This window comes from Triticum urartu, chromosome 7A, assembly GCF_056163025.1.
Source record: "Triticum urartu cultivar PI428250 chromosome 7A, HENAU_Tu73, whole genome shotgun sequence".
In the NCBI taxonomy this organism is placed as follows: Eukaryota; Viridiplantae; Streptophyta; class Magnoliopsida; order Poales; family Poaceae; genus Triticum; species Triticum urartu.
In genome coordinates this window covers 140,822,180-140,843,385 of record NC_141879.1, presented here as the reverse complement: position 1 = coordinate 140,843,385, position 21,206 = coordinate 140,822,180, and the positions used below count along the sequence as shown (strand labels likewise).

Genomic DNA, 21,206 nt, shown 5'->3' with positions numbered 1-21,206 from the left:
ATAAGAAATCTTTCCAGTCTCAGACACCTTCCTGGTAGAATAGGGCCAAAGCTTTTCCTTGTGAGTAGCGACAATCTCCTTATGAGGGCGAAACACAAGTGGGGTCTGGGCACCCTCATCATTGTACGTCAAGCTGACCATGAAATCTTTCCATGGTGCGGACAGACGACGACCATTGGTCATCCAAGACAGAGTACGGGCCGGATCATGCCCAAAGTGAACGGTGGCAAAGAACTGGACCACGAGCTCGGCATCAAAGTCTTTGTTGAAGGTGATGATCCTCTTGATGTCCAACTCCTCACACCTCTGCAGAGCATTCCCAAAGTATGGCAGGTCCTTCTCCATGTGTGTGAGATCGATAGACTTGACCTTCACAAACAAGTTCTTCTTTTTCTTCAAGACATCGTGGTAGATTGACTGTTGAAACCTGTTCCAAAATGGACGCCTCTGAAGAGCAGGCTCTTGAACCACATGATAGGGATTGTGCTTCCTCTTGGTGCAAAACTCCATGGCAGACATCAGATTAGCAGGCTTGCGTCCAACGGAGATCTTTGATGTTGGAACCTTGGCCTTGCGCTTTGGCGTCTCAGAAGAGACACCCTCACCACCACCACCACCAGCAGACTCCGGAGCATCTGACGAGCGAAAGCGCTTGGAACCTGTTGCATGGTCTGGATTCCTGCGACGAGCCTGATGCCTGGAGCTGCTACCACCTGAAAGCACACGCACACAAAGGCCACAAAAAGCAAGAGAACATAAGCCATGGAAAAACGATGGCCAAAAAGAGAATTAGGTATAGAAATAGGAGTAATGGCATCTCAGGGCGGTAGCACCATTGTACCACCGCTAGGGTACAATGGTGCTACCGCCCTGAGATGCCATTACTCCTATTTCTATACCTAATTCTCTTTTTGGCCATCGTTTTTCCATGGCTTATGTTCACCGCTAGGGTACAACGGTAGTACCGCTGGAGCGGTTGTCAGCGGGCTGACACCTACCGCGGCAAGATCCGGTACTACCGGAGATGCACAAGATCATATTTCTACACCTAATCGACAAACACCCTAGTCTAGCAGTCTCCCAAGTCCTTCCTAAGCCTCGATTCAACAACTAAATCGAGGGATGCAACGAGTATAGCCCCAAAACCTAGATCCAAGAAGGAGAACAAAGAGAGAGAAGAACGGGGGCAATACCGGCATCCATGGCACGAGGAGAGGGTGGGGAAGGATCCCACCGGACGGAAACGAGGGAGCCGGCCTGAATCCGGCGGCCCGGCGGCGAGCCTCCGGTGCTTGGAGAGTCGCCTATGAGAGGAGAGGACGAGGGGATGGGGCAAACTGAACGGGTATGGGGAGTAGAAACTCCCCCTGCCCGATACATACCCCACTCGCCCCGCCCCAAGCGGTAGTACCGCGCAAGGCCCGGTAGTACTGCTCTGGTGCATATCTGGAGCATGAAGCGCCCAGTGAACCACTCCACGGTACCGTGTCGGTCGGGCGGTAGTGCCTCAGAAGATTGCCTTGTCTGGCGGTTCCCCGCCCCCCAGAAGTTCCACAGTAAGTAACTCAGTAGGTCCGGCAGCACTCCTCCAAGGAGCCCTCCCCTTTCGGAACTAGTTAATTTAGCAGACGACCAAATCCACCGTAATCAGAATGATACGATGGGACAGAAAACCGATCACAACACCTTGCAAGGCAACCGAGTTGCGCCGAGATAGAAAATCGATCACAACACTTTGCAAGGCGACGGAGTTGTGCCGGGACAGACTACCGGCTTCGCTAGACACGCGCTGGGACAAACAATCAGCTTCACGAGACTAAGCAAGTGACTGATCCTTCAGAACAGCCATGTAGCAGACCTCAAGAACAAACAACCAGGCTAATCCAGTTCTTCTTCTTCTCAGGATATCATGAATCGGCTAGAGCAAGACCGCGACTATGGATCTCCGATACTTGCTCCCTACACCCTACAGTGCACGCACACTGTATAACCAGCGTACAACTACACTGAAACCCAACCCCACAGGTGACACCGTCACATGGCACGCACGCCGCTGCCATCCCACACCGCCATGTTTAGCCATGAACGCACACACCATCCCCTGCCCACTGCTGCTAAGCATCGCCACGACACTACGTACAGATCGCCTCGACTGCACAACAGTAGCACATCACCACTGTGCGAGCACAACGGATTCCTGGCATTTTGTCGCAGCGATCTTTTTCACCGTGGATTTCACATATTTACATGAAAAGTTTCTTCTGAAGCCAATCCCCAAAAGAACCAAAGAGGGGAATAAACGGGCGAGGGAGGGATAAATCAAAGGAGGAAAAAAACAAAGGGAGAGGGACTGAGGGAGATAAAAGGAGGGAAAGCGGCCCTGACAATATGCTGCAGCGGCCTGCTGAACATCACGTTTCGTGTTGGATCAATCATGGAGGGCTGACATGTAGGGCAGCGTCTTGGAACGTGGGGCCCGCGCTTCGTTCGTTGGCCAAAAATCTTCGACTGGCTTGGGTTTCTTTAGAGCCACGTGCTCGCGCCCACTTACCCTGGTCATAGTGGAGTAACTTAAGTAACATGACGCATTCCAAGATAATTGTGTTTATGTAACATGTAGTTAATGAGGAGAGATGTTTAGAGTAACATAATGTTACTAGGAGTATAACATAGCACTTTCTGAGATAGGATGAGTCTACAATCTAATAAATGAACCCATCTTTTTTTTGCACTATGAAGGTATACTAACTTAGGGGCTGTTTGGTTCTAGGACTAGTATTGCCGTACTTTGCCACACATTTTTGCCAAACTTGCCTAAGGTTAGTTCATCAAAATGAGAGCCACAAGTTGGCAACCCTAAGGGAATCTTGCCACACTTTTTGTGTGTATGCCATGTGGGACCCAAGTGTGGCTTGTCTAAGGTGTGGCTTGAACCAAACACTCATCTAAGTTGGTCAAACTTGCCTAACCTTAGGTGTGGCAATCTTTGGCAAAGTTAGTCACAAACCAAACAGCCCCTTAGAGCAACTCTGGCAGGCCCCGCAAAACGCTTCGGCCCGCAAAATAACCGCCAAATTGCGGGTCGCGGCCAGAAACTCTGCACGAGCAGACTCCGCATCCCGCCCCGGCCCGCAAATTTTTTTGCGGGGCGCGGCAAATCTTCTCCCCCAACCTCTATCTTCACGGGCTGGGAGGCCGACCCGAGCTCAACCCCTATCTCGCGTGAGATTTGGCGGGAGGGACGTTTCCGCGCGGCCCTTCCTGCTCCCCGCACCCTCCGCCACCATTGCCCCCACTCCGCAAGTTCCGGCTGCTCTTTGCCGGCCGTCCATCGCCACCATGGACGACCCCCTGCTGTCCACCGTCACCGTTGAGGTCGACCACGCCCAATCCGCTCGGGCGGATCTCGTCGCCGGCCAAGTTGGCCTTGCCGCCGTCGCCCAAGCCCAAGCCGCACCTGCACGCAAGCGGCAGGGCAACGTTGTCGTGGAGGGCGGGAATCCGGCCGCCCCTGCCGCGATGGTCCGCGCTCCGGCGGCAAAGGTCGGCAAGGTCGCGGGCGTAAAGCGGAGGAAGGTTCCGGCTTCAAAGAAGCCACCTTCTTCAACCTCTCACTCCATCCCGCCGCAAGGAGGTGCTCCGGCAATGCCGTTCAACGGTGCCGCTCCCCCCGTGAGCGAGGTGTTCGACGAAATGGCCGGAAGGTATGCGCCTTCGGTCTTGGCGATTCCCTTTCATTTTTCGCCATTATTCTCGATAGCGTGTGACTTGTTATCGTTCGCTACAGCGGTGGTTCAAACAATGGAACAACTGAGTTCATGAACTTGTTGGACACGAACGCAGTTGACATTGATCAAGCCCCTTTCGAACCATTCGAGTACAATGAAACGGAAGCCGGCATGGATGATCATGATTGTGCGGACGAATTGGAGGAGATCGAAGCGGAAGCGTTTGAGCAATCGCAAGCAAAAACTGGGAAAAAACATAAGATCGAAGAACTACACGATCTTGGAAGATCAAGCTTTGATTCAAACATGGAGTGCGGTGTCTCTTGATGCATGCACGGGTACATCTCAAACTTTCAAGAGATATTGGCAAAGGATCAAAGATCAATACTTCCACATTATGACAAAGTATCCCAATAGGACTCCACGCACATTTCAGTCGCTTCAAGGGCGTTGGGAGAACATCAATCCTATGTGCAGCCGTTGGGCAGCTTGCTTGGAGCAAGTACGCAATGCACCTCCAAGTGGCACCGTGGAGTCCGACCATGTGAGTTTGTTTTGCCTTTGTTCAAATTGTGCACCATCATATTGCACCATGAGAAGTGATTGGATCACTTTGTTCACATTGTGTAGGAAAAGATTGCTCAACATAGATACAAGGACGGAAGGCAAACTTTTCAAACTAGAGCATTGTTGGGAGTTGCTCCAAAAGTGCGAGAAGTGGAAGTTGATCGACAAAGAATCCCCACCAAAGAGAGGCTCACTTACAAATATGGATGAAGATGAGGATGATGATGGCCCAAGAATTTTGCACAAGCCCGACGATGACAAGAAGACCAAGGAGAAGATGAAGAGAGAGCAAGAAGTATCAAGCTTGAGGGAGAAGATTGATGCCATGTTGCAATCCAACGAGTTGATGTTGTTGAAATCGTTGGAGATCAAGAAAGAGTTAGCCGAGAAGAAGGCGAAGGAGAAGCACGAAAAGTGGCAGTTGCTCAAGGAAGAGGGGTTGCGTAAAGCTGCCATCGAGGAGAGAAGAGCACGAGCCGCCGAAAATAAATCAATGTCCATGTTGCTCGCCGAAGAGAACAAGATCATGTCAATGAACCGCAATGACATGGACGATCTCACCAAAACATGGCATGATATGACAAGGAGGGAAATCTTGAAGAGAAGAATGGTGGCGTCGGCCGGTTCGTGCTACAGTTCCGGTGATGTTTTCTCCGCTCCATATGGTGGCAATGTGGATGATTTCGGTGCGGGAGTTGGAACAAGCGCCGGAGGTGGACTCGGTGGCGCAGATGAACCCCAAGGTGGACTCGATGGCGCGGAGTGAAGATCGATCAAGATGATGCCGGACATGGGCGCAAACCTTTTGCAGGGCCCTTTTTTGCGTTAGCCGTAATGAACCTGGCTTCTATTTACGCGTAAAACTGTCTGTGTCGTTTGAATTTAAACTTGTTTGTGGAATCCTATGTCAAATGCGAGATTTGCAATTTATCTGTTTGTGGGTCGTCACAGTGGTGTCCGAGCAGAACCCGCATAGCCGAGCCGTAAAAAAACATATTCCATGAATATTTTTTTTACGGATCCGTTTGCGGGGTCTGCATCTATGCCAGCCCGCGCCGCCCCGCAAAAGTTGTTTTGCGCGAACTGCAAACGCGTTCTGCGGGCCGGCGTTTTGTAGGGTCTGCTAGAGTTGCTCTTAGATTAGTGTAGTATAAGTTACTCCCCACTATGACCAGCCTTGGGCTCCTTCGATTCACAGAGTCACGAAAGAACTGGGATCCATTGAATTTTTTTCCATGGGATTCATTTTATTATATTTTGGAGAAAAAATCAATTCACTCAAAAATCTTCATGGGATTTCTTTGTTTTCATTTTTTAAAAATGTTTTCTTGTGCTATCAAACACTGTTGCATCCACATACCCGTAGCTTTGAATTCCTATAGAACACAAGAGGGCATCATACTATATTGCCATGTTTTTCTTATTCCTGAAAAATCCTACAAGTCGAAGAGGGCCTTAACATTTGATTTTTTTTGTTTTTGCATGGAATCCTTTGATAGATTAACACTATAGGCATTGAAATTTATGCCTTTGATTCTATTATTGCTATTGCCCCCTTTAGTTCACAAAAAAAGTAAAAAAATAGATTTTGCATGCATCTTCTATGATAATTATATTTAAATTTGGACAATAGTATATATTTGATTGGAAACGTAAGAGGATATCATATTTGTATATTTATACCACAATGTCGGTCAAAACCGGCAGACCTCGGGGTAGGGGGTCCCGAGCTATGGATTCCGGACAGGCGGTAACATGAATAGGGAGACGATGTTTACCCAGGTTTGGGCCCTCTTAATAAAGGTAAAACCCAACGTTCTGCTCTTGTTTATATTGATATAGATGTATCCAGTACAGAGTTGATCTACCTCGAGATCGTAAAATGTGGTCTGACTATATGGCTAGGTGAATGATATTGCATTGATGTCCCCCCTACGGGCTAAACCCCTTGGATTATAATACGCCAGGTGGGTTATCTAGGGTCACAGGGTCGGTATCGAGGTAATGGGCGGCAGGAGAAATCTTGGTGTATACGACAAGTCTTCGATAGATGTAGTCTCGATCACGCCCCCTGCGTACAACCTCCGAAGTCCTTCTTGAGAATGAATGAGGACCCATCGGCCCAATCCCAAGAAACATGAGCCGACTAGGTTAGTACCCCTAGTCCAGGACACCATCACACAGTGTACCTGATGAAATAACCACCCGAGCGACTAAAATGACACTTTATTGGACACAGTGACTATTTGCCTTACCCTTTCAGCTATGGTGATCTTGTTGTCGCCATTGATGAAACTCCTATACATGTAGCGATTTCACTCCGTCGACGGCGGGGGCAGGGTAGTCAGGAGGTGGCACAAGGAGATCGCGAGGTGAGTTTAGAGATCCAAGGTGAAGAGTCATGTTGGGGCGATCATTTTCACTTTGGGAGAACCTATCAAGGGCGAAAGAGTATACATACTAGCACAATGGTCGTGGGAGCAGAGTTATATAGGTGGTTTAGTCGCTCCGTGCGAGAGAATGGGTCGATATGCAAGTGTGTAAACTATATGTGTTAAAATGGTTACCATATAGGCAAAACAAAGGGGAAAGGGGATGACCGCGGCGATTATAAGTAGATAAAGGGTAGTGTATGAGGCACTGATAGGTCGGATGGCGAGAGATTTATTATGGTAAGGCATATAGTCGGAGATTTGGATAAGTGCTACCTGTGTAGTGGATCTCGAGTTTTTTTTCTCGGAAAGGAGGAAAATATCCAAATATTCATTTTGATTCGTATGTCCAAGAGGATCTCGAGACAAAGATATTATTTGGCTGCTCGTTTGCTCGAATGATTGCTGTTTGGTTGGCATGCCATGTGATCTTAAATTTTAGGACGGAAGGAGTACTATTTTGCATTTTTATATGTCTATATAAACCTTTTCGGTTCTACTCCCTACGTCATATAATATAAGATTGTTTTTGACACATAAAGGGGGCGGAGTGGGGGGGGGGGGGGGCTGGATCCTAAGTATATGTAGTTTCCATATGATTTCATTTTGCAATACATTTCATATAAAATTTGCCATTCACTCAAAATTCTTGAAAGGAGCATTCAGTTTATCGGAGAACACAACTAAACGAATCAAAATCCTCTAGAATTTCAAATGGACATGGCATTTCAATCATCCGTTTTCCCCTATCCTCTCTGTTTTTTTAAAATGCTGAAATTATTAGTACCTCTAGTTTCACCCCAGTGATGCTGCGGGCCCCGGTTTGCAGGATTTACCCCGGCGAGCATTGATCCGCCGGGCCCCACATGTCATGGAGGAGCTCCACCACGGCGCCACACCCCCCCACTGTGCGACTCGAGTCCTACTCCTCTAGCTAGACCAACCAGACAGAGAGAGAAAAAACGACGACGGCGACAGCGACGTGACCTCTCAGTGTCCATCCCCCGTCCCTCCTCTCTCTCCACCACCCCCACAAGGAACCTCCCTAGAGCTCCGAGCTAGCGCCAGTACTCCTACCCGCGCATACAACTAGCTAGCCCTGCCACTCCACCCCCCCGCCATACGGCTACTCGCTGTCACTGAGCCGGCAGCCGCAGCGAGCAGCGAGCAGCGAGCGAGCCAGTGCTCCCTCTCTCCCTCGCTCGCCAGCCAAAGCGGAGCCCGAGAAACCAACCGGGAACTCACTCCCCCCTCCCCCATTAAGGCGCACTTCACTCCGCTGCCCACCAGTTGCAACAGCGCCACGCGAGCTTCGCACGCCGTACCTCTCCTCTTCTCTCCCGGCATCTCCCCCGTAAATGCCACTGCCCGGACGGTGACTCTTCGCACCTTCGCACCACCGGCCATGGCGGCGACGGCGGCGGCGGCGTACGGCGCGCTCATTGCCTCGCTCCTCCTCCTCCTCGCGGCCGGCGCCGCCGCGGACGACGGTTGGTTCCTTTCCCGTCGGCATCTTCCTTCTTTATTGCTCGGGCTGGGCGCCGGGCCGGGGAGCGGAGGCTCGATCAGGGGGATTTGGTTCGGTTAGGACCAGTATTTTATTAGCGCTGCAAGGACTTCTACGAGCTTTTGGGAGGCATCCGGGGATCCTCCGCTGCTTCGGCCGCATTTTTTATTGCCGTAACCCAGGCCTAACAGTCCTATACTAATCCCGGCGAGTGGCGCCCCCTCCTCCTCCTCCCACCGTCTCTTCCCTTTTTTGATGCCGCTACTATTTCGGAGCGGTAGCCACGGGCTAGCAGCATAGTTCACCAGGTGTTTCGAACCGAGATGGATCTTCTTCCTGCTCTGCTCTATCCACTACCCTGTTCCAAGCTGCCTTTTCCTCTGCCTTATTCTGTTTCAAAACGGATGGTTTGGAGTTTGAACACGCGCTAATCTTGCACTCTCTGTGGTACAAGAGTCGTTCAGATGTGTACTAGCACGAGCTTGCTTTCCTCTGGCCTTTATATATGTGCTTGTTTTGCGGCACAATGTTCTTGGCCGGACTGACAAGCACATTGCTAACCACCGGGAATAATCCTAGTACCCCTCGCTTTATTCCTCGGCGCGGCCCTGTTTTCTCCCTTTCCAAATCCCATGTTCTTGTAGTATTGTGCCGAGCCGAGAAGCTTTTCTTGCCGTGAAGACGAAGAAAGATCATTGCTACCATCTTGGGCAGCTCATCTTTTTTCGCTGTTTTTTCTTTTCTAACCAAATACGGTGATCTTGTTTTTCGGGGCAGCTCCGCCTTTTGTTGTGATCTTCATTTAATCTGTTTTTGCGGCCATTTTCTTCTGCTAATGCTGCTATGGTTAATGGTTTTACACCGTCTCGTCCTCCAGGGGCGGCGCTGCTGGAGGTGAAGAAGTCGTTCCGCAACGTCGGCAACGTGCTCTACGACTGGTCCGGCGACGACCACTGCTCCTGGCGCGGCGTCCTCTGCGACAACGTCACCTTCGCCGTCGCCGCGCTGTAAGATTCACACCGCCCGCCGGCCGCCCCGTTTAAACTCTCCGCCCCTTTTGCCCCCCCGCCGCGCCACCGCGGTGTCTCCGGTCGCTGACGCCGTGTTTTCATCCAATGCCTTGCAGCAACCTCTCCGGGCTCAACCTCGAGGGCGAAATCTCTCCGGCCGTCGGCGCCCTGAAGAGCCTCGTCTCGATGTACGGAAATGCCGCTCCTGCTCGCCGTCGTTCAGCTTTTGTTTTTCTTGCTTGGCCTGTGTTGGTACTAATAACCTGTTGGATTTGGGCGTGCAGTGATCTGAAGTCGAATGGGCTGACCGGCCAGATCCCGGACGAGATTGGGGATTGCTCGTCGATTAAGACGCTGTGAGTGGTCTCTTAAAAAAATGGATGTTCAAAGTTTGGGTCTGGGAAACTGCTCATGATTTGACGTTTGTTCCTCATCTACTAGGGATTTGTCCTTCAACAACTTGGATGGCGACATACCATTCTCGGTGTCCAAGCTCAAGCACCTCGAAACCTTGTAAGCTCTGTTTTTGCTGAAATGTACATCTCGTCCTACTACTAGTAAGCAGCAAGTCCTTTGAATGTTGTGAGTGATTATGTTGTGTGGCCCGTGTGATTTCCTAGGATATTGAAGAACAACCAGCTGGTCGGCGCGATCCCGTCGACGCTGTCGCAGCTCCCAAATTTGAAGATTCTGTAAGTTGCAGCTTGGTTCATATGTTGTGGATCTGCTGGGTGTTTTCAGAATCTCTAATTTTATGTGCATGCACCCTAGGGACTTGGCACAAAACAAACTGAGTGGGGAGATACCAAGGCTAATCTATTGGAATGAGGTTCTTCAATACTTGTAAGTCTTGAATTTCTGTGCCATACAAAGATTGGTTCTAGTGCTAATACTGCAGCACTACTATCCAATGCTGTTTTTTCTCTTTCCATTTGGCTAAATCGAGTTGATCGTGCTTAGGGGTTTGCGCGGCAACCAATTGGAAGGAACCCTCTCCCCTGATATGTGCCAGTTGACCGGCCTTTGGTACTTGTAAGTATGCTGCTTACGTATGTTGAACCGCATTGCGTCGTGTATCCTGTTTCTGGCGCTAACACTACACTCACTTGACCAGTGACGTGAAGAACAATAGCCTGACTGGGGAGATACCAGACACCATTGGGAACTGTACTAGCTTTCAGGTCTTGTACGTATTTACGCTCTTGCCCCTTTGAAATTATGTCAATTTCTTCAATTTTTTAAGTTTTTCTAACATTTTGCAATGGTAGGGATTTATCTTACAATCATTTGACTGGATCAATCCCTTTCAACATTGGCTTCCTTCAAGTTGCTACACTGTATGTGGTTATTTCAACCATTCCTCTTAAGTCGTATGCCTTACAGAGTTAACACTAATCTGCAAAATTGCATATCATTTATATCAGGTCCTTGCAAGGGAACAGGTTCACTGGTCCTATCCCATCTGTTATTGGCCTCATGCAGGCACTTGCTGTACTGTAAGTCGTGCGATGAGCTCTATGTTCTACATTCTTTCTTGTTGGTGCAATATATATAATTGATATGACCTTTAACCATTCCAGAGATCTGAGTTACAACCAACTATCTGGCCCTATACCGTCGATACTGGGAAACTTGACATATACTGAGAAACTGTAAGCTTCCGTTGTCTGCATGAAAGTTGTCTACATGAATATTTCCTGGTCAATAATATGATATATCGTGGGCTTGCAGATACATGCAAGGCAACAAGTTAACTGGGACAATACCACCAGAACTTGGGAATATGTCAACGCTTCATTACCTGTGAGTGACATCAGTTTTCTTGTTTTTATGTATTCAAATTCAGGTTATCTGGCATTCTGTTTTTGTTGACAAGTATCTAAATTCAGAGAACTAAATGATAATCAACTTACTGGGTCCATTCCAGCGGAGCTGGGAAAGCTTACAGGCTTATATGACTTGTAAGTCTTTTCAAGTCATTCTTGAAATCTGTAATGATTTTCTGAGTGTGGTAATCAAACAAGCAGCTTATGTTTTGTTACTCGTGTTTCTCAGGAACCTTGCAAACAACAGCCTAGAAGGACCAATTCCCAACAATATAAGTTCTTGTGTGAATCTCAATAGCTTGTAAGCATTGCAACTCTCTTGTGCAGCACGCACAGTTTCAGAAATATATATTGATGCGTTGTTTCTCCTTTACAGTAATGCCCATGGCAACAAGTTAAATGGGACCATTCCTCGTTCGTTGTGTAAACTTGAGAGCATGACGTCTTTGTAAGTTCTGATTTTTAGATCAAGTTATAATGGATTTCATCCTTAAATTGTGCTATGATAAAGTCGACTGAATTGTACCCTTTTGATTTTAAATTGGTTGATATGCATAGTGCATACTGATCTGCAATATTGTAACCTTGTTCACTATTGACCTGTGTTCACCTGTTTATTCAGGAATCTGTCGTCAAATCATTTGAGTGGTCCTATTCCTATTGAGCTTTCAAGAATCAACAATTTGGACATCTTGTAAGTCCAATTATCTCAAAAGTTCTTGAGAACATTGTTTTTTCTTCTGTCACCTATATAATGAAGATACATGTATCAGGGATTTATCCTGCAACATGATTACTGGTCCAATTCCATCAGCCATCGGCAGCTTGGAGCATCTATTGAAACTGTAAGTCTTTGCCATTATGATTATTTTTTTTGTTTCCATCATCATATGTTAATGTTTGGAACTCTTTTCTCTAGTAACCTGAGCAAGAATGCTCTTGTTGGATTCATCCCTGCCGAGTTTGGGAACTTGAGGAGTATCGGTGAGATGTAAGTACCTGGTGATCTAATGGTGAATTCTATCAATGATCAGTTCCTTGAACGTTCTATTGAATAACTCTGGTCTTATTTCAGTGATCTGTCCAACAACCATCTTGGTGGTCTGATTCCTCAAGAACTTGGAATGCTGCAAAATCTGATGTTGCTGTGAGTTCTAGCTTTTCATGTCACATAATTTTCCTAAATCTGTATATTCAGTAGAAGGTTCAGTATGTAGTCTTCAATTGATCATTGATTCATCTGTCATCATTCGCTCTTGCAGAAAACTGGAAAATAACAATATAACTGGGGATGTCTCTTCACTGATGAACTGCTTCAGCCTAAATACTTTGTAAGTTATCAAAGAAGTTTTAGGCATGTTTGGATGTTTGGCTTTGCTGACATGATCTTGCTGCTCCTGGAACAGAAATATATCATTCAATAATTTGGCTGGCGTGGTCCCTACTGACAACAACTTCTCACGGTTTTCGCCTGACAGGTAGAGTGCTCCATCATTTCAATCACTGTTTCATTCTTACTACCAGATTTGGAAACAGTAGTTTAACCATCCGGCCCTTCCTTCAGCTTCTTGGGTAATCCTGGCCTTTGTGGATACTGGCTTGCCTCGTGCCGTTCCTCCAGCCACCAAGAGAAACGTAAAGACACTGTTTCATTATCAATTCCTTTCAAGTATATATACTTACTTCGTTTCTAATTACCGTCATCTCTGCCCTGGATTTTCTATGCAGCACAAATCTCGAAGGCTGCGATACTCGGCATTGCTCTGGGTGGGCTTGTTATCCTCCTGATGATTTTAATAGCCGTTTGCAGGCCGCACAGTCCTCCTGTTTTCAAAGATGTCTCTGTTAGCAAACCAGGTAATGCATCTTCAGGAGTTTTAAACCTTCTGTTTCAGTATATCTGTTACTTACCTTATTGGCAAGATTTATGTTGTCGTACAAGTCATGCCGAGATCATTAATGTTTCTCACCAAACTATAATATCTTGTGGGCTTACCTTGACTGCCCACTCGTAGACCATAGTTGATTCCTGGAACAGTATCAGTCAGTTCTAATAAATCTTCATGTTGTTGCAGTGAGCAATGTGCCCCCCAAGCTAGTGATACTTAATATGAACATGGCCCTCCATGTCTATGAAGACATAATGAGGATGACTGAGAACTTGAGCGAGAAATACATCATTGGGTATGGGGCATCAAGCACAGTTTATAAATGTGTTCTGAAGAACTGCAGACCGGTGGCAATCAAGAAGCTGTATGCCCAGTACCCGCAAAGCCTGAAGGAATTTCAAACTGAGCTTGAGACTGTCGGCAGTATCAAACACCGGAATTTAGTGAGTCTTCAAGGATACTCCCTATCACCTGTTGGGAATCTTCTCTTCTACGAGTACATGGAAAATGGCAGCCTCTGGGATGTTTTACATGGTAAGTGCGCACTGCAAACTCGTTGCAAATGCCGAGAATGGTTTAGTACAAGTGATCAATAGCTAGCACTGACGTTGTTTCAATGTCGATAGTCTTTGTTTGCTGATCTGTCACAAAGCTGTGAAAACCAACTTGTCACTCTCAAAATAGTTGATGCTTTGACACATTTGCAGTCCTGCTTATTTATTGGTTGCTAACAGTTGGAGAACTATTACCGTATCATAACACTGTTCTTTTTAATTCTACTAGAAGGTCAATCCAAGAAGAAAAAGCTCGATTGGGAGACTCGCCTTCGGATCGCTCTCGGTGCTGCTCAAGGCCTTGCCTACCTTCACCATGACTGCAGTCCGCGGATAATCCACAGGGATGTAAAATCAAAGAATATCCTCCTCGACAAAGATTACGAGCCACACCTCACGGACTTTGGCATTGCGAAGAGTTTGTGTGTTTCAAAAACACACACGTCGACCTATGTCATGGGCACTATTGGCTACATTGATCCCGAGTACGCGCGCACCTCCCGCCTCAACGAGAAGTCCGATGTCTACAGCTATGGCATCGTCCTGCTCGAGCTGCTGACGGGCAAAAAGCCCGTGGACAACGAGTGCAATCTCCATCACTCGGTAACTACCTGCCTTTCCACTCTCCTAGTTCTTCAGGTTGATGTGTCATTTTCCTCAGCCTATTTAGCCTTGGATTCTGGTAGTGCCAATAATTGCTGGATGAACTCCATTAGGCTTTTATGTTCGTCCAAGGGGACCAGCAACATGAACCCTATCATGTGAGTAGATCTATCTGCACTGTGGACCTGTGGTGTGCTCTGATCCATCGCATATGGCCATTGAAAGCTCCATTATAGTAGGTTGCAGTGTTCCGTCCCCTAAAGCCTGCCATTTTTGTCTCCCCAGTTGTCAATCATGCAGATGGAAAGCTACAAATCGCACTGTCACACTCACCAAATATTGTCAACTTTTCGTTTGCTCCCCTGCCATTTAGCGTTTGAGCTTGCCTCTGATTCAGACCAGATTCTTATGACAGGATATCAGGATAAGTTTCACTCTGTAGTTATCGGATACAGTGCTGCTGCTTAGGAAGGGAAGTCCAAGGAAACAAATTTCATGAATTTCTTTCGTGTTCTGTTGCGATGCAGATCCTATCGAAGACGGCGAGCAACGCGGTGATGGAGACGGTCGACCCGGACATCGCCGGCACGTGCCAGGACCTCGGCGAGGTGAAGAAGGTGTTCCAGCTGGCGCTGCTGTGCACCAAGAAGCAGCCGTCGGACCGGCCGACGATGCACGAGGTGGTGCGCGTGCTGGACTGCCTGGTGCACCCCGACCCGCCGCCGAAGGCCGCCCAGCCGCAGCCGCCCACCGGCCCGAGCTACGCCAACGAGTACGTGAGCCTGCGGGGCGCCGGCACGCTGTCGTCGTCCTGCGCCAACTCGTCGAGCACGTCGGACGCGGAGCTGTTCCTCAAGTTCGGCCAGGCCATCTCCCACAACACGGAGTAGGACTTTGAGGCCGCCGCTCTGGTAACTCAGGCGGCGGCGGGGGATGCAGGTAGTCAGTCAGACGAGTAGTAGCACCCACATTTTGTCTAAATATGTGCCGGAGGTTAACCAAGAAAGAGACTGGATCGGTGGCGTTCTCCCCTGTAAAAAGGCCATGTATTTTCTTTCTCTTCCTCCCCCTCTTATCTCTAACCTAGTAGGAGGTTTCGATGGATCTCTCTTCTTTTCTGCGACCGTTCTTGGACTGGAACGATGTGAATTGGCTGATCTTGTAAGGATGTCGGTAGCAATGTCTCTCTCCTCTGTGTGTCTGCTCACGCTGGCTGTAGAACTAATTCAGTTACTTGAGTCAGTGGGGGAGAACCTGGTGTGAGAACTAATTCATTTACCGGAGATCTATTGATTTTCTCCCGGCTCCGGCATTGATGCGTGGCTGTGCCGTGCAGGTGTCGCGGGGCTCATGCTGGCCTTTGCTTTGTCCGGAACATGTCAGCTGAGGCGTTAATGGCGTGAAGGTGCAGCGGGGCTGGGGCCCGACGATGGGAGGGGATGAGATGGGCCGGACTTGCGCTGTGAAAAAGAAAATTTCTTATTTGACACTGTCTTAAAATCTGATTCCTTATTTGACACGGAAAAAGTTTTTCTTCCCTATTTGACACTAGTTCTAAATTTTATTCTCTATACAACACTTCCGTTCATTTTGAGCCTAAATGACACCTGAAAAGACGATTTTGTCCCTCATGCGGTATGTGTGTGTGCGCGCGTGTGCTGTTGCGTGTGTGGATGCACACGCACATGTGTGCTGCTGCTGCATGTGTGCCGCTGCGTGTGTGTGTGCGCTGTTGCGTGCCTATGTGCTGCCTGCGTGTGTGCTGCTGCTGCGTGTTTGTGTATGTGTGTGTGCTGCGTGCGTGTGTGTTGCTGCATGTGTGCGTGCGCGTGCATGTGTGTTGCTGCGTGTGTGTGCGTGTGTGTGCACGTGCGCGTGCGTGTTGTTGCATGTGTGCGCGCGTGCGTGTGTGTTGGTGCATGTGTATATGTTCTGTGTGTGCTCCTGTCCTCGCACTGGTGCTGCGTGTGTGCGCTATTGCCCCTACACACATACCACATGAGGGGCAAAAGAGTCTTTTCAGATGTCATTTAGGCTCAAAATGAATGGAAATGTCATATAGGGAATAAAATTTAGAACTTGTGTCAAATAGGGAAATTTTTTTTTCCAGTGTCAAATAAGGAAGTAGATTTTAAGATAGTGTCAAATAAGGAATTTTCTCATGAATTTTTGATGATTGATGGAGGGGTGAGTGGGCGGGGCGAAGTGGGGGCAGGGCGGTGCCGTCGTTGCTGGTGGGATGGCAATGCGGCGCGGGTCTCGTGAGCGCCGGTACTGGAACTGAACTCGGCTGGGGCCTGGGTACGTGGGGATGTATCGGGCCGCGGGGAGAGAGCCGACGCCGTGGAGATGGTGGTGGTAGCCTGGTAGGGCAGGGTGGAGTAGCGGTGGGACGATGAGATGGCGATGGATTGCGGTAACCGTCGTGTTCGGGGCGCATCTGATCAGGCTCGGGGGCTGGCCCGGTGCGGCGGTGCCCGGGCGGTTTTTTTTCCGAGAGTACACAAATTGCGTACCTTAGCTTTAAATTTTTTTTGCGGGGAGAAAACATTTCATTACTTAAGCAATGACAGTTTTACAATCATCAGTAATGATAACGCTAATCTCCTGGGGAGCATTTGCAAGCCAACAAGCTGTGCGATGTTGTCCACGACCAATTGCCGCCATTGCATGCCCAGCTTTATTTTGCCCATGACTAATTTTATGGATTTCAGTGTGGCGTTCGTTGAGCAGATGCACTATCTCAGTAACTTGGTGCATATTTCTGGATCGATCACCCCGCCCAGCTTTTACAAGGGTGATGATCTCGGCACAGTCCGTCTCAACCTAAAGCGGGGCTTGAGACCAATGCAGAGCTAGACGGAGACCTTCCTCACAAGCTGCTAGTTCTGCTTCTAGGGGTCCCTCGCAATCAAACAGCCATCTGCAGGCAGTAAAGATAACCTGCCCTTCATGGTCCCGTAGAATCATTTCGGCACCCGCAGCACCATTTTCTGCCACAAATGAGCCATCAAAATTAAGCTTCACATGTCCTGCTGGTGGGGGTTCCCATTTAACTTCAGGTTTTGAATGGGTCACGGTATGAACTATTGTTGTGGTATTTGCATTGAGGTTAGCAGGAACCTTGCCTTTAGTGAAATCAGCGTGTGGATAGTGTGTGATCATTAGTAGGTGGTCTGCATACCCACACAAGAATTTCTTGGAAGCTTCAACAGGAATCAATGGCTTGTCATGTGTTACCTCATTGTGCACATGCCACACCCGCCAAAGTACCATGAGAAGGAGCATGCATTGTGTGTCATTGAGCTGCTGGATTAACATGAGCAACCAATCAGGTTCAGAGTTCCATAGTGCTTCATCTGATGGGAGATCCCACACAGATTTCATTGCATCCCATAGGTGCCTAGCATGAGGACATCGTAGGAGTGCATGGTGTGTCGTCTCTTCCTCTAGCCCACAGATCGTGCATATACCATCAGGTTCCATGTGCCTACGCTACATGTTGCTTCGAGTGGCTAATGCTTCGCGCACAGCTTTCCAAGCAAAGATACGTACTTTAGGTGGTGCTCCACATTTCCACAGGAGGTTCCATGCTGGTCTGAATCCATCAGGTCTTGTGCTAGACTCACCGACACACTGCCGGGCCATGATATTATCTCTGATCATGTTATACGCTGAGCGGACTGAGAAACGCCCATGTTTGTCTGGTTGCCATGCGATAACATCATCCCCTAACCGCTTAGATGCCTTGATTTTCAGTATATTTGTGATGTCTATTGGGAAAAAGTGTTGCCTGAGGATTGGAACATTCCATGTGCCATCCGCGTTCAGAAGTTCGGCCACCCATTTGAGTCTGCAGCGGCGCTTAGGCGTGATCGGTTTGAAAGGTGCACCATTTGGGATCCAGGGGTCGCGCCATATTCTGATGTTTGCTCCATTTCCGACACGCCATATATACCCTTGCTTTACCAGTTCCAAGCCATGTTCAATAGCCAGCCAAGTGCTTGACCCATTACCTGTAAAAACTGTATCTGTAATATTGCCAGACGGGTAGTACTTCGCACGGAGAACCTGAGCACAAAGGCTATCCGGAAATTCTATGAGACGCCATGCTTGACGTGCTAACAGAGATTGATTAAACAACCGAAGATCATTGAAGCCCATACCACCTCTTCCTTTAGGCCGTAGCATGCTGTCCCAACTGACCCAGTGGGTCTTGCGTTTTCCTTTCTCTGCTCCCCATCAATACCGACGGATCATCTGTGTTAAATCATCGCATAGGCCAACTGGGAGTTTGAAGACACTCATAATATACACCGGTAGTGCTTGCGCCACAGCTTTGATTTTTATCTCCTTCCCGGCCATGGATAGATGATTATCACCCCATTCCATTAGGCTCTTTGCTAGCTTCTCCTGTAGGCTCTTTAGTTTCCTTTGCTCATCCTGCCATCAGGTGTTGGTAGGCCAAGATATTTGGCTTCGAAGGCGGTTTGTGTGACTTGCAAGATACTCCTAATACCCTCCTGAATTCCTTGCCGACATGCCGGGCTGAACAAGATTGAGCACTTTTGTGGATTTATCATTTGTCCCGTACCTTTAGCATACACTTCCAGAACATGCTTCACTCTATGTGCTTGCCCCACTTCTGCTTTAAAGAACAAAAGTGTATCATCGGCAAAAAACAAGTGTGATATACCTGGTGCTCGCCGGCATATCTTAAGAGGAGTTATTGTGCCTTGTGTTGCTTCATGTTGCATCAGTGCAGAGAGACCATCAGCAACAAACAAGAACAAAAAACGGAGACAGTGGATCACCTTGGCGAAGACCTCGAGTTGGGGAAAACGAATCAAGTAGGGTTCCATTGAATTTTACGGAATAGCTCACCGAGGTCACGCAGGACATGATCCAATCAACCCATTGGGGAGCAAAACCCAAGCTTTGCATCGTTCTTCTAAGAAAATCCCAGTCAACTCTGTCATACGCCTTTGATAGATCCAGCTTGTACGCACAGAAGGAGTCTTGTTGTTTCTTGCAGTGTTCAATACTGTGAAAACATTCAAATGCCACCAGTGCATTATCAGTCATCGTACATCCAGGAACGAAGGCACTCTGGTTTAAGGAGACAATATCACCCAACAATGGATGTAGTCTGTTCACCAGGCATTTGGCGACGATCTTGTACAACGCCGAGCACAAACTGATGGGCCGGAAGTCCTTCAATGTCTCTGGTTGATCAGACTTGGGGATCAAGACAATAGCGGTTGCATTTGTTTCGGATGGCATGTGTCCAGTTGTGAAAAAATAGCCTTACCGCAGCAACCACAGAATCCTTTAAAACAGCCCAATTTCTTTGATAAAACCTAGCTGGGAACCCATCTGGTTCTGGGGCTTTCAGTGGTCCTATTTGGAACAGTGCATCTGCGATTTCCGTCTCCGAGAACTCCTTGCATAATGTCTCATTCATCTCATCTGTCACCTTCTCTATGAGACCAACAATCTCATCAGCATTTAGAGATGGGTCACGCGTGAATAATTCCTTAAAAAAGGATGAGGCCATTAGTTCCATAACTGACGGAGTAGACTGCCAAACACCGTCATCATTTTTCAGTTTTGAGATTTTATTTCTGCGTGCTCGCCAAACCGATCTGTTATGGAAGAACTTGGTGTTACGGTCCCCCTCTTTTAGCCAATCTATGCATGAACGTTGTAGCTAGATGAGTTCTTCCTGGTAGAGCAGCTCGTTCATGTTATCAGACAATTTTCTTATTTCATGTTGGTCACCATCAGTTTGCAACAGATGATCCAGTTTCCTACGCATTACATTACCAAATCTCCTTCAGCTCCAACCTTGTAGATTTTGCATGACTGCATGCAGACCAGCCGTAATAGATGCTAGATTGCCATTAGTCTGGGTGGCTGCCCACACTTTCTCCACTAGCTCAGGTAGCTCTCCATCACGTTCCCAGAGTATCTCATATTGGCTTGTTCGCCGATGCACCGGGGTGCGCTCTTCCCTTTGCATGTGCACTAAAATTGGCAAGTGATCCGAGCACGGCGATACTAGGTGTACCACGTGAGCATCAGAGAAGATATCTCGCCATCTCTCATCAGCCAAGGCCCTGTCCAATCTTACTTTCACATTAGCTCCACCTCTCCTCTTATTATCATACGTGAACGGTGCCCCAGAAAAACCAAGGTCATGCAGTTCACAATCTGGCACCACTTCCCGAAAAGTAGCTATCTGATTGGCCGGTCGAGGAGTTGCAGACAAATGCTCACATTGCCATAAGGCCTCATTAAAATCCCCCTTGAGCATCCATGGAAGGTTACTGTTCGCATGCAGGTCTGAGATTATGGACCACATCCGATGCCGGTTTTCAGTACGGGGTTCCCCATAAACACAAGTAAGATGCCACTCAGGATTAGACGGAGAGGCACGAACATAAGCATCAATCATTCTATTGTCCTTATCTTTAATCTCAACTGATAACTGATCATTCCATAAAAGAGCTAAACCACCACTCCGACCTTCATTATCGACACCGCAAAAGCCACGCAGACCTAAGCGATGACACAAACGACGAACTCTTTCAGATTCTTGCCTAGTTTCACACAAAAACACAAACTGTGGGCGGTGAGTTCGAACGAGGCCGGTGAGATCATGAACTGTCGAGGCGCCTCCGATTCCTCGGCAGTTCCAACTCAGGCCTATCATTGCTCCTGATGGGGTGCAACACGCGTCCCCGTCAGGTTGCCGGCAGCCCCGTGGCCGGTCGCTTCCATTTGTGTCTGCTGGTCCCTAATCTCTGCGTCCATCTGCACGTTCTCGTCCACCCTTCCCCTCTTCATATCACCTCCAGTAGCCCCTTCTGCAAATATCAACACTGCTTCTTGTGCCTTAGGAGAATCTGACAATATCCTCATGTTCGCAACAATGAGCGCGCGCGCGTCGGGGTTTGCCGCCAGGAGTGCTTCGGTTCCCTCGCCGGACGGCTTCCGGCGGGCAGCATCCGTGAAGGGAGCCCCATGATCGCCCCCACCGCCCTTCGAGTACACCTTCACATTCACTGACAGCTTACCAAAGGTTCGC

The 21,206-nt window shown here is 48.3% G+C and overlaps 1 protein-coding gene across 1 annotated transcript; it reads left to right on the top strand.

Moving 5' to 3' along the window:
• The first annotated feature begins 7,821 nt into the window (after window positions 1-7,821).
• LOC125521027 (Leucine-rich receptor-like protein kinase family protein) lies at window positions 7,822-15,323 on the top strand. The gene is made up of 27 exons (XM_048686080.2): window positions 7,822-8,217; window positions 9,112-9,241; window positions 9,361-9,432; window positions 9,529-9,600; window positions 9,686-9,757; window positions 9,865-9,936; window positions 10,016-10,087; window positions 10,205-10,276; window positions 10,359-10,430; window positions 10,513-10,581; window positions 10,669-10,740; window positions 10,825-10,896; window positions 10,976-11,047; window positions 11,134-11,205; window positions 11,300-11,371; window positions 11,447-11,518; window positions 11,693-11,764; window positions 11,844-11,915; window positions 11,990-12,061; window positions 12,146-12,217; window positions 12,333-12,401; window positions 12,477-12,548; window positions 12,635-12,705; window positions 12,799-12,927; window positions 13,146-13,493; window positions 13,743-14,116; window positions 14,644-15,323. The coding sequence occupies exons 1-27, from the start codon at window positions 8,133-8,135 to the stop codon at window positions 15,004-15,006; spliced, it is 2,934 nt and encodes a 977-aa protein (XP_048542037.2). The 5' UTR covers window positions 7,822-8,132; the 3' UTR covers window positions 15,007-15,323.
• Window positions 15,324-21,206: the final 5,883 nt, after the last annotated feature.